This window comes from Chrysochloris asiatica, unplaced genomic scaffold (assembly GCF_000296735.1).
Source record: "Chrysochloris asiatica unplaced genomic scaffold, ChrAsi1.0 scaffold00096, whole genome shotgun sequence".
NCBI classification, from domain to species: domain Eukaryota; kingdom Metazoa; phylum Chordata; class Mammalia; order Afrosoricida; family Chrysochloridae; genus Chrysochloris; species Chrysochloris asiatica.
The window spans coordinates 8,104,326-8,122,429 of NW_006408614.1; the positions used below are offsets into that span (position 1 = coordinate 8,104,326).

General features: G+C 46.4%; 1 protein-coding gene across 1 annotated transcript in view; it reads right to left on the bottom strand.

Annotated features, from left to right (window-relative positions):
- Window positions 1-10,315: 10,315 nt before the first annotated feature.
- Window positions 10,316-18,104, bottom strand: part of ASB18 (ankyrin repeat and SOCS box containing 18) — a 92,751-nt gene continuing 84,962 nt past the window's right edge. Inside the window, exons 5-6 of the mRNA XM_006866775.1 lie at window positions 12,251-12,364; window positions 10,316-10,501 (exon numbers count right to left, since the gene is read on the bottom strand). Coding sequence (XP_006866837.1) covers window positions 10,316-10,501; window positions 12,251-12,364 — 300 coding nt within the window. The remainder of the gene's footprint in view (window positions 10,502-12,250; window positions 12,365-18,104) is intronic.

Here is an 18,104-nt window from a genome sequence, read left to right on the forward strand (position 1 = left end):
TGGAAGGCACTCAAAATGCTACTGGGGAAAAGCTGCCTCCTCAAAATAGAGTTGACAGTGATGATGCGAATGGAGTAAAGCCCTTAGGACAAGAACTGCAAGGTAGGTAGTTCAAATCCACCCATGCTCCTTAAAAACTCTATATATTGTTGCTATACAGTGACCCTGTGAGTGGGAACTTAGGGTTTCTGAAGAGTATAGAGTTTCTGAAGAGCAACTGGTGGGTTTGAACAGATGACCTTGAGGTTCAAACCGACCTCTGTGCTTACCTTAGGTCATCACACCAGGACACCTGATACAGGGTTGTTATTAGTCTGAACTGGGTGTCTGAATGTCTTCTTTGATGAAGTGTCTCTTTGTGTCCTCTGCCCATTAAAAAAATGGATCATCTGCCTTCTTGTTGAGGTGCTGAAATGTTCAGTAGATTTTAGACAGTAGTCCTTTTTCTGATATGATTTTTCAGTTTTAAAATTTTACTTAAATTTTTGTTTTAATAATGTTGCTAAGTGCCGTCGAGTCAGTTCCGACCCATAGTGACCCTCTTTAGGTTTTCCGAGGAGCAGCTAGTGAGCTTGAACTGCCGACCTTGCAGTTCAAAAGGCTTTACAGTCTGGCGCATTAACCTACAGCGCCACACCAGGAAGATGAGTATTTTATATTTGCAAATAATGCAAGTATGATTGGTTTTAATAGATTCATGAGAACATGTGAGAAATTGTTGTTTTTAAAGCGTTCCGGCTTTAGAACAGTATCTGGGGAGTGCAGGGCGTCCAGGGACCTGAGCGCCCCCTAGGGGCCGTGTAAGTAATGTCATGTTTCAGTTTCCGGGTTCTAAGGTCGATAGGGGAAGGGGGGTTGGTGGTGAGCCAAGGTGGGGTGAGCCGGAAAGGCCGAGATCTTTTTCATGCCTAAAATTAAAACAGAAGAAGACGATTCCCCGTTTCTTTTCACTGTAAACGTCTAGGTCACGAGAAACGCTATTGTCGTAAATGATCACAGAAGGTTTAAGAAATATGACCAACTTTGGGGCGTGAACACAGAAAATTTAACCTCGGTCCTCTTTAAAATCCATATTTCCTTGTCGTGGCTCTCCGACTCGCCCCAGCATGACCTGGAAGCAGAAGGCCTCTGTGGTTCCCTTTGGAGAAACAAGCCGGAACTCCCACCTGTGGGGTTGGTTGTAGGGACCCGAATGGATCCTGCAAGTCTTATCCTGGTTAAACTGTGACCCCGAGGCCCCTGCTCCCGGGGAAGTTCCAAGCGCTGGGTGGACCGGGCCGGGTTGCATGTGTGTGTGTGTGTGTGTTGGGGGTGGGGGGAACCGGAATATCAGAGGACTCTGCATGTTAGAAAGCAAACCGTGTGTGTGTGTGTGTGTGATGGGGGTGGGGGGAACCGGAATATCAGAGGACTCTGCATGTTAGAAAGCAAACCAAGGCCGACAAACTGACCAGAGGCAGCCAGGCATCTGACCCCGAGGCGCTCTCCGGAGACCCATGCACGAAGCGCCGGATGCCACGCGCCCGGGTGCCACGCGCAGGATCGAGCCTGACCCGGAACCTCCGCTTCAACTCCAACTCAGCGTCGGTCCCAGGGAGATGATGTTTATGTCATTTCACATTTTTTGTTTTAAATAAAGATGTGTCAACTCTATGTGTTAAAACAAAGCTGAAATTCATTCACCTTTTGGGTTGGATCAGGTTCCTGCTTCCCTCCCTCTGCCTCCTAGTCCTCGGGGTCCCAGTTTAGAGCACCGCCATGGGGTGGAGGTGGAGGAGGGCCAAGTTGGATGCAGGCCCCAGACTAGAGCTGACCGGATCCCTTCCTCGCCCAAGCCCTGGGTTCTGCGCTCGTTTGCGAGACCCTGGCGCGAGAGCTCCCCCTGCTGGCCGCGTTCGGAATCGGCCCCTCCGAGCAGAGAGCGGGTCTGCACCCAGTTTGGGATGTCTTGACCGCCCCTCCCCAAGGTCCCCACCCGGGCCTGTGAGAGCACTCCTGGACTTGGGAGGGTGGGGGGTGTCACTACCCTGCGGGGGCCTTGTTTCCACGCTTTTACTTTCTCCCGGCGGTTTTTTTTTTCTTTTTTTTCAAGGAACAGACATCTCCAGTCTTAATGCGGCCCAGTTATCTCGTTTGCACGACTTAAAGTGTTTCTGCTTAACTCATTTCAATCTAGTAAATATGCTTCAGCAAGTAGCTAATTTCTCAGGGATAGCTTCGCTTCACCATTTGCATATAAAGTGAATGGGGGGGCCGGGCCCAATCTCGGGGTGCGCTGGTAGGGGGGTGGATCTGAGCTTCCTCCTGGGGCTGGGAAGGCACCTGGGATTGACCCTGGAAGACGGGGTCCAGGGCCGGGCTGGGCAGGGAGGGCATCCCCACCTCAGCCTCCTGCCCAGGTCCAGGGAACGAAGGTGTCCCCTGAGTCGCAGGGTCTCGGGCGCGTTTCTGAAAACGCCTCCGGTGACAGACAGCCGCGGATCCAGGGGGAAAATCGCCGGGATGCGTTGAGCAATCTTCTGGTTTTACCTTCCGAATAAAAGTCTCAAATATTCCCGGGTCAGAGGGGCACCGTCTCATTAAAGCCATCTTGTCCGGGAACTGGAATGCAGACATTAAAGCGCAGTATTTTTCAATTAGAGCTGACGAATTCAATCAAAATTCCATAGATTAGGATGAAATGAGGCATGGGTCATTTACAGGGGAATTTAATTGCCGAGCCATTAGACAAATAGTATATTTGCCATTCGCGCGCGATCCATCATTTTCGACATCAATACCGGAGCCGTGCGCCCGGCCCCGCAGCCCGGCGTCGCTGTAAACACTCCCTTCCCGTAGCCTCTGATTATATCTGATTTCATTTCGGACCATGGGGATTATAAATGCTCACGCAATCAAGTTCATTAGGACTTCAAATCGCATTTCTGATTGTCCTCTGCGCGCCTTCCAAACCCCAGGACGAGGCTTGTGCAAAACATCATTTGGAACGCAAAGCTCGCGTTCTTTTGTCTTCCGACGCCCCCTCCCTTACCGCGCCCCCCTCCTGGCATCCCTATCTCCTCTTGTCCCCCGCGAGGGGAGGAGCCTCGAACCCCCATTTCCCCCAAACAGTGTGGGGTTGAAGGAGGATGGGGCTGGAACCCTGAGCCCCTCCAGCCCGGGGTGGGGTGTGGGGTGGGGGTGGACTCCCCAGCTGCCTGGAGTAGACCAGGCCCCCGCCCCTGTGATCACTGGGCGATCAACATCTCTAGGCCTGGGCCAGGCATTAGGGATGGGCAGGCCCTATATTTCCTACCCTACCCCTGGGGGCTGAGATGCTAAGGTGACTGCTGGGCTCCTAGGATCCCAGGCATGTGTGGGGAGCCAGGGATGGTAGGACAGTTCTCTGAGGTCCTGGATCACCCGTGGGTGCCAGCCTCGCATATCCCAACCTCACCTGCAGCTGCAGGGAGCAAGGACAATGCTGGGAGCCCTTGGGCTCAGTGGCAGCTGGTTGGTGGGCAGCGGTTGGGCCCAAACCCAGAGACAAATTAGGGGACCCGTTCCCATGCTAGCTTCTTTCACCCCAAAGACAGGAATGGGGTGGGAGTGATATCAAGTAGAACAACTCTCTTTTCCTATTAACAAAGGAGCTGCATCTTCTAGGGAGAGCTTTTAACAAGAAAGACTCAAGACATTCCTTCCAGCATTGCTGAAAAATAATAGCTGAATATTAACTGCTTCTCATAAAAATACACTTCCATAGAGACACCAGTTTAAAGAAGAAACCCCTTGTTTTAGCGCCTACTTTGTGCCCATCGCAGTGAGCTGCCTCAGTAATTTAATTGGAATGAGACGTGAGAAATGTGTCATTTTTGAAGAATTTATGCATCACTTCCTAGAAATCTCATTGTGTTAACTAGAAGCCCACTGCGTTCTGTTTAGAAGCCATAATCACATTTTTATGTGTCTGTATTATGAGTTAATGTGACCTCCTGTCTTTAGTGGATACAAAAAATAAATTGTTCTCTTTTCATAATATCTGCATCAAATTCTGGCTAGCATAAAATGTCCTGAAATCCTGTGTCCCCCCAATGTTCTACAAAACTTCCCAACTTTGTTCAGTAAAGGCAAAAGAAATGTGAATGAAAAAAAAAAAGAAAGAAAAAAGCCTAGCAAATGAATAATTACAAACCGAATTAAAACCCGGCATTAAACATAGTCGGCAGCAAATACTACATTCTCAATCATGTTTATTGCTTACAAATTGCATTACAAAGAAATCTACTCTTTTTATTGGAGTGATTAAGCAAAGAGTCTGAAGACTGCAGAAATACCATTCTGGAAGATTAGCTGAAGGCTGGAAATTCGTCCAGTTACACTATAATGTCCAATGTATAATTTTGTTAAAGAATACGCTAAACGCCCAAAACGAGGGTTGGGCTGCTGTTACGGCACCATAAAAGAGTCAGCTTAAAACTGTATTTATCTGCCAACACATTGCCTATAAAATGAGCATATTTAATACCAAGGATGTAGGCAATTCCATAATCAATATTTTAATTACTGGATTTTTTTTTTATCACAGCAGTACAATTCTATATTACATACTCTGTGTAGTGTTCCTTTATACTGAGAGCCAACATCTTCCTGTTTATTCCTTTTACGTCTAGGGAGAGCTGGTTGGTAAATGTCAATGAGTGGTTTGCGTATAGCGCCACCTGCAGGATGATATGAAAATGATTTTCAATATTGCAATCCTTGACTGGTCTCAAGACATTGACCCAGGCCTGTTTTAGTAATTTAAGGAAATACAAATGACTATTGCGTTAGACAAATCTGCTGCAAAAAAATACCTCTTTCAAGTGTTCAAGAACAAAGATATCAGTTTGAGGACTAAAATGGGCCTGACCCAAGCCATAGTGTTTCCAGTCACCTCATATGCATGTGAAAGGTGGGTAATGAATAAGGGAGATTATAGAAGAATCGATGCATTTGAGTTAGGGTGTTGAAGAAGAATATTGAAAGTACCATGGACTTCCAGAAGAACAAATCAATCTGTGTTGGAGGAAGTAGATCCAGAAACCTCCTTAGAAGCTGGGATGGTGAGACATCATCTCTCACATTTCGGGCATGTTATCAGGAGGGACCAGTCCCTGGAGAAGGACATCATGCTTGGTAACGTGGAGGGTCAGTAATAAAAAGGAAGGCCCACAACGGGATGGATTGGCACAGTGTCAGCAGCAATGGGCTCAAACGTAACAACTGTGAGGATGGTGCAGAACTGGGCAGGGTTGGGGTCTGCTGTCCACAGGGTTACTATAGTCAGAACCGACTTGATGGCACCTAATTATTACTGTTGTTTTCTAGTAGAAAGGTGTTGGTTATAAGGCAAACCACAGAGCTTGAAAAGTAGTTTGATGCTCCCAAACTTTACTTAAATCCAGACAGTCCACATATTATTCATTGGACCTGAAACCTTGGGGCTTCAAAACATTACAACTGTGCATAGCAAATTTAACTAGGAAAGATTTTATCCTTGTGATGTTGGTGGTGTTAGGTACCATCAAGTCGATTCCGACTCATAGTGACCTGATGCACAACAGAACGAAACACTGCCCAGTCCTGGGCCAACCTCACAATTGTTGTCACACTTGAGCCCATTGATGCTGCCACTTTGCCAATCCATCTCACTGGGGGTCTTCCTCTTTTTCTCTGACCCTCGACCTTACCAAACATGATATCCTTCTCCAGTGACTAGTCCCTCCTGACAATATGTCTGAAGTATGAGAGATGAAGTTTGCCATCCTGGCCTCCAAGGAGCACTCTGGCTGTACCTCATCCAACAAAGATCTGTTGGTTCTTTTGGCAACCCATGGCACTTTCAAAGTTTTCCTCCAACACCATAACTCAAAAGCATCAATTCTTCTACAGTCTTCCTTATTCACTGTCCAACTTTCCCATGCATATGAGGTTATTGAAAACACCTTAAACAAGGTATTTAAACAAGGACTATCCCTGCGATGTTGTTGTTAAGTGCCATCGAGTTGGTTCCAACCCATAGTGACCCTGTACAGGGTTTCCGAGGGTGTAAATCTTTACGGGAGTAGAAAGCCTCATCTTTCTCCTGAGGAGCGGCTGGTAGTTTCGAACCGCTGACCTTAAGGTTCGCAGCCCAATTTGTAACCACTACGCTACCAGAACTCCTGTAGTCCTTGATTATTACTTGGCCCTGGGGCAGCCCTTAAAAGATGAGAAGCTCTCAGTGAGCTGATAATACCTGCAATGCATCTTAGATGCCTCGTGTGGTCCAGGTGTGTGGCTAGGTTGCTGAAGCTCACCAGCTCATTCTCCAAACTTGTATTTCTTTAGGTGGTTAAGAGTTCTTTGCAAAAGATCAAAATCTGTGCTATCAGTCTGCGCTTTAAGGAGGTAAGATGTCAGGAAGCCTGACCTTCCCTGTCCAGCGCTCCCTGATGTGTCCCTCTCTGACATGTTCTCTTTACTCTCTTGCTCAGGGCTGTGTGAGGAGGACAGTGATCATGTGTCTCTTGTTCATTGGGAAGCCTTAGCCCCACTCAGCAAGGGCTTGCTAGATGAAGGAACAGGACCGGATGTAGAAATACCTGGTTTATCACTAAGCAACTTCCTGTATTAGCTCTTTCTGGCAGCATGCACATCTGAAAAGTGAAAATAATGAAAACGTACAAATACCTTCAAAATGGTGCAATTTTAGAGAGAGACTCGGGGTTCACTGTGCGATATGTGTTGCTCTTGTAGGATGTAAAAGAAAAATTGTTTTGGGGAACCTAATGACTGTTATTAGATTTTTAGAAGCATCAAGTCAACATGAGCTCTAAAGAGCTCTGCTGTGTTTTGGATCTCTTCAGAACGTAAAGTTCAATGCATCTTGGAGATCTAACCCAACAGTACCCTATAATGGAGATGGCTGAAGGACACAGTTGTCTAAAGCAAATGTGCCCTCATGCTCATTTGCAGAACTCAGCAAAGACTGGCTTCTTACTGGCTTCTGCAGCTCGGAATGTCTCCATCCTGTTATTTGTTCTTGCAAAGAACATTGCTATTATCTTCCATTTTTAATAGTCTTTGTCATGATAACAATGGGATAATAAGCAAGCAAACAGACATGCCACTTTGATCATTTCACATGCAAAACTGGATGGTGACTCAGGAAAACTGAAGAGCTGACGCATTTGAATTGCAGTGTTGGTGGAGTGTATTAAATATGCCATGGGCTTCCAGAAGAAAGAACAAATCTGTCTTGGAAGAACTGCTAGAATGCTCCCGTGAGGTGAGGGTGGTGATACATCATATCTCGTACTTTGGAAACGTTATCCAGAAAGACCAGTTCCTGGAGAAGGATGTCCTGCTTTGTAGGGTGAGTGAAAAAGAGGAAGACTCTCAACGAGATGGACCGATGGACGCAGTTACTGCAACAAATGGGCTCAACAACAGTGAGGACGCCACAGGACCCCCGGGCAGGGTCTCCTTCTGTTGTGCACAGGGCCATTAGGAGTCAGAACTGCAAGGGGGGCAGTGGTATTTCAATGGTAGGCACCTCACCTTCTATGCAGGAGACTTGGTTCCAATTCTCAGTGAAGGCACTACATCTGTAAGCTTTTGTTGTTGTGATGCAGAACAGAGCTTCAGGACTAAGGCAGACTAGGAAAGCAGCCAATGAAACCCTCCAGAGCACAGCAGTCTGATCTGCAAGCCAGCATGGGGATGGCTCGGGGTTTTGTTCTGCTGTGCATGGACGGGGCCTCACCATGAGCCAGGGCCCAACTGGATGGCAGCTCACCACCTTAGTAGTATCACCACAGTGGTTGTTGTCTTCTAATAAGAACGGAGAGAAAACACTCAGGGCACCACAGGGAACCTCTGGCAGGGATCACCCATGTCTGCTAGAAATGCAGATTCCTGGCTCACCCCAAATCCACACCCTGCTAGCGCCGGTTTCTCCAGTTGACATGAGTAAAAAAGTAGAGACTTGAGTATGCTCACCTTCCAGGTAAGCAGTCCACAGCTGGTGTCTGTGGAGTAGCTTTGCCAAGGCTTCCTCCCTGGCTAAGTGGAGGGGCCCTGGTGCAACACCTGGGTATGGAAAGCCTGTCCCTATGGTGTGGCCATTGTCCTGCGTGCATCTCTTTCCAGGACAAAGCAGTCTAGGAGCCCTAGAGTCCCTCTGTGCCCATACTTGATCAACGGCTTCACGGCCTCTTGTGAAGTCCAGATTCCTTGGTCTGGAAGCCAAGACCCTTCCAATCTGTCTCCACCCCCTGCCCAGCCTGAACTCCTACTAGCCTCCAAAGTTCCAGGACCCTGTTTTGCCCCGTGCTCTGCACACCTGCCTTCCTTCAAGTTTTCCTTTCCATTCAATAGTGACCCCAGAATGTCTTGTGGAGGAAGGACTTGGGGAGAGGCATCTGCTCTGTATGTGTGTGGGGTGTTGTGTGTGTGTGTGTCAGAGTAGCCCTTTTGTAGAACATGGGAGCCTGTTGGTGCTGTAGGATAAGCACTGGACTGATTACCACAAGGTTGGCAGTTCAAACCCACTGGATACTCCTTGGGAGAAAGAAGGGACTTTTGTTCCCACAGAGATGTATAGCCTCAGAAACCCTATACAGAGTTGCTGAGTTAGACCTGACTTGCTGGCAGTAAGTTTGGTTTCAGCTTTTAGTTTGTACAACAGGAGTAACTACTTAAGGTTGGAGGTTTGAATCTACCTAGAGATACCTCACAAGAAAGGCTTGGTGATCTACTTCTGGGAGATCAGGTGTTGGAAACCCTAGAGCTCCATTCTACTGTGAGGCACATGGGTTTCCATGAATCTGTGTTGAACCTGACTTGTAGAACAGGGTCATTTGTGTCAAGGGGTGGGATGTAAGTGGGCAGTTAGTGGCAGGAACTGGGAGGATGCTGTCCAATCACTCCCTTGGTGGACTCACTGAGCCCAGCTACCTCTTTCCATATTCCAGGGGGATTTAAAACACGTGGAAACATTCCGTTATCTTTTAATCCCATTTTCCCCCTTAAACTTTGTAAAGCCTAGGTGTACAACTAGACTTGCTCACCCTCTTCTGTCCTCACCATAGGCTTCACTCACAGTCTCAAGTCTCCTTCCAACTTGGACCCCCAGCAGGGCAACCCCCCTGCCCCAAGGTTCCCCCAGCAACATCCTGCACATGGCCCAGAGGGGTCACTTCTCCGGAGGGTGACCACAGTGTCCTCAGCCTTCCGGGCAGCTCTCTGACATGACACTCAGGTTGAGTGTCACAACATGAGGTTGTGCATGTCCCTGGCCTCCTGCCTGGTGTGGCTCAGCTGGGATTGATAGGACCTCACCCAGACTCTCAGCCCTCAATGTCCTTCTCAGGATGGGACTCAGGAGACAGACTCCACTGTCTTCTTCTGAAGGTGAAGCCTCCCAGTGATTTGGATCTGAGGTACCAGCATGTGTGCTGCCAACTCACTGGGGGCAGGGGATGGAACTGGGGGAAATATGTGTGTGCTTTCGTTCTACTTGCCGTATACACGGACATACAGACCTTGGAGAGATTGTGGGTTCAGGTCCAGACCACAGCAATAAAGCCACTCACCTGCGTGGTGTTGTTTTTCTGTTTGTTTGCTTCCTGGTGCAAAGAGAAGTGATGTTGACACTGCATTGTCATCTAGGACATGTGCGATGGTGTGGTGAAAAGGTCTGGAATGTTGTGAAGGTTACCACAATTGGACCAAAACAAGAAACCAAACCCAGAGCCTTTCGAGTTGATTCTCACTCCTTCAGACCCTGCAGGGAAGAGCAGAGCTACCCACTGAGTTCCCAAGGCTTTCCATTTTTACAGAAGCAGACTGCCACATCGTTGTCCCTCAGAGTGGCTAGTGGATTTGAACCACCGACCTTTCAGTTAGTAGGCCAACATTTAACCCACTGTGTGACCAGGGTTTCTTCCAAAAAGGTGACACAGAGACAGGAAGTGAGCACCCGCTGCTGGAAAAATGCCGCCGGGAGATGTGCTTGGCAAGCCTTCCATTTATTACAACAACAACAAAAAAATTACCGTCTCTGAGAAGCAGCGAAGCAAGGCATGCCTGTACTACGGTATTCAAGATTTCAAGGGGTCCCCACACAAGCAACCCTGAAAGGTAGAAAGAGTGCTTAATACAAATTTCATCTCAGGGTGAACCAGAAGCTTGGCGTGGTCCGTGTGTGCCAGGCAGTGGGGAGCAGAGGGATCGTGCTCAGGCCTGCCCCCATCCTCCCCAGGGTAGGACAGAGATGGGGACAGCAGCCTCAGTCCTCAGGCTCTGTCTTTCAATGCAAGATGCCCTCTGGCTCCAGGAGCAGATAGTCCTGCAGAGACTTTGGCAGGGGCAGCAGGGGGATGAGGTGGAAACACTTCTTGCCAAACAGCTTCCGGAGGGCGCCCCGGCAGAGATGCTGCAGACAGCGTGGGGTGCTGGCCAGGGCGAACAGGGACTGATAGAAAGGTTGGTGCATCTGGAAAGGGAGGCAGGAAGAGTGTGAGTCAGGGCTCATGGACAGACGTCCTTCCCTCCTGGGAGACCCTTTCTGTGACTCAGATCAGGTCACAGCCGAGTCTATTCAGACTCAAGGTGGCCCATGTGTGTCAGAGGAGAACTGTGGGTTTTCATGGGTTGTGCGTTTCAGGAGCCCATCACCAAGCATTTGTTCTGAGGTAGCACCTCTGGGTGGGTTAGGGTCTCCAAAAATTTGGTTAGGAGTCAAGTGCCAAACTGTCTGTGCTGTCAGGGACTCCTGAGACCAGATACCAGCACTGAGAAGTGTCATCATGTATGAAGCACTAAGAGGGAGCTCCATTGGGGGCACCTTCAACTTGTCCACCCCACCTGCACCCCCAGGGTTGTGGTTGTTAGGTGGTGTTGAGTTGGTTTTGATTCACAGCACCCCTACAGTCAACAGAAGGAAACCCTGCCCAGTCCTGCGTTGCCCTCACAATCGTTTCTGTGTCTCAACCCACTGTTACTGCCACTGTGCCAATCCATGCCCCCAAGGGGCTTCCTTTTTCATTGAGCCTCCACTTTACCAATCATGAGGTCCTTCCCCAGGAACCGGTCAATTCTGGTGACATGTCCCAAGTATGGGTAGATCTCCCGAGTCTACAGCTGTCATGGGAGACCTTCCCTTTTGTCAGTGACAGACCCAGGAGCCCAGCTCAAGCTAACCAGCATCTGGTGTTGCTTTGGTATGCAGTAGTATGCACACAATGAGACTCCGGTAGCTCAGTGAGAAGTCTCGCCCGACATGCGGGAGACCCAGGTTCGATTCCAGGCCAATATACCTCATGCTTAGCTTCCATCCGTCTGTCCGTGACAATTGTGTCTTGCTGTGATGTTGACCAGGTCTCAGTGGAGCTTCTAGCCTGAGAAGGATGAGGAAGAAAGGCCTGGAGATCTACTTGTGAAAATCAGCCAGTGAAAACCCTACGGTCACAAGGGTGTGATCCACAATGGATCAGGGAGATGGTTCAGGACTGGACAGCGCTCTGCTCCATGAGTTGCAGGGAACTTGATGGCAGTTAACAACAACAGCAACAATGTATACAGGACTCCATTCCAACGAAACACGATGAGGACATTTTTAGAGAGTTGTGGAGAAAAACGTCCTTCTTTGTTGGATGCCTATAGTTGTGACCTCTGTAGCTGCCCCTGTTGGATGAAGCCCACACAAAGACTAGACCAGCGTCTCCCAGAATGGAGCCAGATCTTTGGAGCAGGTGGATTCCATGCCATTCCTTCTCTGCACCCCTCATAGTCCTCAGCCAGCCTGGTTGGTTTTCTGCTCTTTGTAGCCAGCAGACCCTTGGGAGAACAACAGGCTCATCTTGGCTGTGTGAATTCCTGAGCTTTCAGAAGAAAACCAGAGGAGGGTCGGTGAAAAACAGGAAGACCCTCAAGGAGTTGGCTTGACGGCAAGCTGCAGCAATGGGTTCAAGTACAACTGTGAGACTATCTCAGGACCCAGAGCTGCTTCCTTCTGTTGTCAGTGAGGACGCTCTGAGTCGGAACTGACTTGGCGGCACCTAACAATAACAACAAAAGCAAAAACCCTAGAAGCATGCAAATAGAGGCTTCCTTTCTCCTTCTCTTCCCTTCTTCTTGGATGCTTCCAGCTTACTTGGGTGTTAGTACAAAACTCCACACATGGGTAAGCAGAAACAGGCCAATGTTTTGTGCTTCTGGGGGAGAGAGGGGACAGTTTGCTCACCTGAAGGTCTTCCTCAGGAATGACCCCCTTCCAGGACCTGGATACCTGGAGTTGAGGGTATGAGTTGAAGAGTACCTCGATGACCACAGGAGCAGATGCGCATGCCTTCAGCACCTGGTCAGGAGAGGGGACAGTCCAGCTGAGGGGACATTCTGACAAGGTAAGTTTTTTAGGGTTTATTTGGTTTCAGAAAAGATTCATGAAGCTGGATAATAGCTCCCAGCAAAATAGGAAAGCGGACCTATGAGCAAGCAGGCTGAGAGTTCCTACAGTCAGCGGAAAAGCAGAGAGACAGAACTAAAGGAAGTGTCACAGATTGACTATGCTCCCCCTGCCTGCCCCCAAAATGTGTCTACTTGGCTGGCAATGGTTCTCAGTGGTCCGGTTGTTGTACAAGAAGGTATTCATTCCCCATGATATGATCTGATGTGATAAACCAATTAGAAGATAAAGGATTGTATACAACTCCCTTGGAGTCCTGGTGTGGCACTGTAGGACAAGCATTGGACTGCTAACTGCAAGGTCCGTGGTTCAAACCCACCAGCTACTCCTCGGGAACCCTATATATCTATATGAGTTTGAGTCCTGGTGTGGCGCTGTAGGATAAAGCACTGGACTGCAAGGTGGTTTAGAACAATGTCAGCGGTTCAAATGCACCAGCTGTTCCTCTGAAACCCTATACAGGGTCGCTATGAGTTGGAACTGACTCGAAGGCACTTAACAACAATGATATAAGTCAGAACCTACTCAACAACAACAACAACAACAACAACAATGCAATACCTTTACTCCCATCACAGCCTTGATTAGGGGAGTTTTCTCAGGGGTGTGGCCTGCAACACCTTTTATCTGATAAAGATAAAAGAAGAGAGCAGTCAGCAGACAGAGACCAGTCAAGCGTGGAGTACGCCCTTTGGGCCTGAGGTCCCTGGACTGTGAAGCTCCTAGGTTTGGGGGAAGGTTGGTGCCAAGACGCACAGAGATCTCCAAGCAATGCTGGGCCTATAGATGCTGAAAGGAGACCAGGACCTCCCCCGCAAGAATCAAGAGAGAAAGAAAGCCTCCCCTAGAGCTGGTGTTCTGGTAGTGTAGTGGTTACGAATCGGGCTGCGAACTGCAAGGTCAGCAGTTCAAAACAACCAGCTGTTCCACGGGAGAAAGATGAGGCATTCTGCTCCTGTAAAGATTTATAGCCTCAGAAATTCTGTACAGAGTTGCCATGAATTGAACTAACACAAGGGGAGGGAGAGAGCCAGAGAGACAGAGGAACCCAACCCAGTTCATTCTTCATATATTTGACATAACAGAACACGCAGATGCAGAAGGCAGAGGATGCTCAAACATTAGGTGATCTATTCAAAAGGGTCTGTCTAGTGCCTGAACTACACTTCTGGGTGAGTAAGCAAATGTGTAAGCAGAAATACTATATTCATCAATGAGATCAAATGAGGTAAGAATTTCCAACAAGGGGTTGGAGGTGGCATCAGGTCAGCCTCTGTAGCTCTTTATCAGAGCCTCCTTGGCACCAGACTTGTTTAAAGAATTATCTGCATGGGATCAAATTGGCAAGTGCAGCTCAAAAGTTTAGCTGAATCTTGGGAGCAGAGATCTGATGCTCATGGCGGCCGAGGGTTTGGAAGAAGAGAGTGAGGTTGGTGGCGTACCTTGAATGTCATCAACACCATGCTGAGATAGTGTGTCCTTTACTGTGTATACTGTCACACACATACACACATGTCACACACATACACACAAAGATAATTAAATTAACAACCCCCAAGACCATGGCCCTTAGTCATCCTTCATGTCCAGAACTGAACTCTGGGGCTCAAATTTCAGCCCAACAACAGTCAGGTCTACAAAGTGAACAATAACATTAGCTAGATAAATATACCTTCAAATCATCAACCATTTGAGATCAGAGAGGCAGCATGTACCCAAGGACCCAGTTCAGAAGGGTTAGGAAAGGAAGAGTGGAAACAGGAAACACTGGAAGGACGTGGGATGAGTGAGGTAACACTGTGGGGACCATAACCCAGGATGTGAAACAAAATGTGTACAAACTGTTGAACAGAAAACAGATCTGCTCTGTAAACTGTCACTCAATTCACAATAATACTAATAATAATAGATATCTGTAACGCTGACACTGCAGCAAATCTGAAGAATAAAATATGAATTTGCCTGGACTTTAGTGCAAGAAAAGGCCTGAAGGCTTTCCAGTGATTTAAAAGCTGTGTGTGCAGCAAGTGATGGGGACTCTGATGAAGATACGAGTCGAGCTGTTAACTCCAAGGTCAGCAGTTTGAAACTACCAGCCGTTCCATGGGACAAAGATGAGGTTTTCTGCTCCTATAAAGACTTACAGCCTCCAAAACCCTGTACAGGGTCGCTATGAGTTGGAACCAACAACGCAGCACACCACCACCACCACCAGGGGTTGTGTGGTGCTGAAAGATCAGCACTGCCCTTCCAAACGTAAGGTCGGCAGTTCAAATACGACCAGCCACTCCTTGGAAATCTTATACAGGGTTGCTATGAGTTGGAACGGACTCAAAGGCACTTAACAACAACGCCAGGGTTGGCTCAATCACTTCAAAGTGAGGGCAGACTTACATAATGAGCTGAACTTCAAAGATGGTGGTGCCCTTCTCAAATATGGCTGCATCCTGCTCAAAGATGGTGGCCATGCTTTACATGTGTGTGGTTCTCCAGAATCCTGTCAATAATCCAATCTCTCGAATCAGGCTCCTGAAGGGCTCCTTACACATCTCTTCTGAGTCACTCCTTTTAGGGCTTCCATCTGTAATTTTTCTCATTCCGGTTACCATGATAAATCATCCAAATGGGAAACCTTCGGGTTTGCTTTGTTGGCCATGAGAGAATTGATTCAAAGTCTACATTCAAGGTTAAGTAGGAGTTGTCCTTAATCCGGGCATTTGTATGTGGGGACTGACTGTATATTGGAAACATTGCCTGATTAATAATCCAAACAAGGCCTGCATAGTGAGACTGGCTCACAAGGACACAGTCCCAGGTTTCTCTTTCTTGTGTTGTCATGAGATTTATTTGTTGACAGAGTGGGGGTTTGGTCCCACAGTTTCTCATTGTCAATGGCATCCCCCTGGGTATGCTGAACATTCTGTTATTCTATTGTGTGTTTTGGAAAACTACCAGTTAGATTTAGAGGCTTGATTTGACTCAAATCAAGTTTTGGGCTGATAGAGCTAGGTTATAACTTTGCTTTTGAGATCTAAGATTTATCAAGTGTTGTAAAATGGTTTTATCTGTTTCTTTGTTGAGAACATGGAAGCTAGACAATTTTTCTGTTTGTTGTTGTTAGATGTCATTGAGTCGATTCTGACCCTCACTTCTAGGAAGCATTCTGGCTGTACTTCTTCCAACACAGATTTGTTTATTCTTCTGACAGTCTGCAGTACTTTCAATATTCTTTGGCAACACCATGATTCAAATGCATCAATTCTTCTTGGGTCTTCCTTCATTTGTCTAGCTTTCACATATATATGAGGCAACCAAAATGACCATGGTTTGTGTCTGAATCGCTCTTGAACACTTCACAGAGGTCTTCTGAAACAGATTTGCCCAATGCAATATGTCATTTGATTTCTTGACTGCTGCTTCCATGAACATTGATTGTAGATTCAAGTAAAATGAAATCCTGGACAGGTTCAATCTTTTCTGCATTGATCATGATGTTGTTTATTGGGCCAGCTGTGAGAATTTTAGTATTCTTTACACTGATGTACAATATATACTAAAGGCTGTAATCTTTGATCTTCATCAGTAAGGACTTCAAGTTCTCTTTGTTTCAAGTAAGGAAGTCTGTGTTCGCTGCATAATGCAGGTTGTTAATGAATCTTCCTCCAATCCTGTTGCCGTACTCTTCTTGTTGAGAATGTTTGCATCTATGTTCATGAGGGAGGGTCTATAATTTTCTTTCTTAGTGATGTCCTTCCCTGGTTTTGGTATGAGGGTTATGCTTGCTTTATACAATGTATTAGGGAGTTTTCCATCCTCTTATATATTCTGGAATAATTTGAGTAACATTGGTGACAGCTCTTCCTTGAATGTTTGGTAAAACTGTCATATTCTTCTTAATAGAATTATTTGCTCAGCATACAGATTGAAAGAATGTAATCTTGACAAACACTGTTCCTGACTTTAAACCATTCAGTGTTTCCTTGTTCTGTTGAATGACTGCTTCTTGGTCTATGTACAGGTTCCTCAAGAGCAAAATTAAATGTCCTGGAACACCCATTCTTCACAATTCTATCTATAGTTTGTTATGATCCATATAGTCAAATGCTTTGCAGAGTCAGTAAGGCACAAGTAAATATCTTTCTAGTATTTTCTGCTTTCAGTCAAGATCCACCTAACACCATCATTCTACATTCTCTTCTGAATCTGGCTTGAGTGCCTGGAAGCTCCCTGGGTTGGTTTTCTTTTTTCTTCTTCAAGTTTTTATTGTGAATTGAGTGATAGTTTACATGACGGAACATCAGTTCATTTCATTGCAATGATTACAATCCCCTCCATGCTTCATCATTCAACAGTATTTGCTTCTATTCCCTCTGGATTTTTTTTTTTTGTTGTTGTTGTTGAAATGTGCACCGAAACACTCAGGAGTGTACAATAATTTAAATAACCAAAGGGCACACCCTGTGTCCGGCCACCAGCACACGTCTCCTTTCCCTGCTGGAAGCTCCCTGTGGATGTACTCTTGGAACCATTTTGAATGATCTCTAACAACATTTTAATTGCCTGTGATATTAATGATATTCCATTGAGCCATCTTTCTTTGGAATGGGCACAAATATGGATCTCTTTCAATTGCTTTGCCAGGTACCTGTCTTGCAAATTTCTTGGCAGAGATGAGTGAGTACCTCCAGTGCTGCATCAGTTTGTTGAAAGATTTCAATTTGTGTTCCATCAATTCCTGAAGCCTAGATTTTTGCAAATGCCTTCAGTGCACCTTGGACTTCTTCCTCCAGTACATCGGACCTTGATCCTATGCTACCTCGTGAAATGACTGAACATTGACCAATTCTTTTTGGTACATTGACTGTATTTCTCTTCCCCCACCCCCTCCCTTTTTTTTTTTTAAGATGCTTCCTGCAGTATTCAACGTTCTGCTCATTGAATCCTTCAGTATTGTAAGTCAAGGCTTGAATTTTTTCTCCAATTCTTTTAGTTTGAGAAATGCTGAGCATGTTCTTCCCTTTTGGTTTTCTAACTCCAGGTCTTTGCACATTTCATTATAATACTTGATTTTGTTTTCTTGAGCTGACCTTTAAAATTTCAGTTGAGTTCTTTTACTTCCTCATTTCTTCCAGTTGTTTTAACATTTCTACATTCAAAAGCAAGGTGCAGAGTCTCTTGATCTTTTCTTTCATTCTTGCCTTTTTTCTTTCATTCTTGCCTTTTTTCCTTCTTGATCTTTTCTTTCATTCTTGCCTTTTTTCCTTCTTGATCTTTTCTTTCATTCTTGCCTTTTTTCCTGTATTATGTTATTGATGTCATCCCACAGCTTTCTGGTCTCTGGTCATAAGCATCTAATGCAGCAAATCTGTTCTTGAGATTGTTTCTAAATTCAGGTGAGGTATAGTCAACATCTTATTTTGGCTCTCATGGACTTGTTTCAATATTCTTCAGCTTTAGCCTTAATTTCCATATGAGCGATTGATGGTCTGTTCCACAGTCTTCCCTTGGCCTTGCTTTGGCCAGTGGTATTGAATAGATACAGTCAATTTGATTACATGTTTGATTAATTTCACAATGAAGAAGTTGGTAGAATTCTTCAATATTATCATCATTGGCTTTAGTGGTTGGTGTG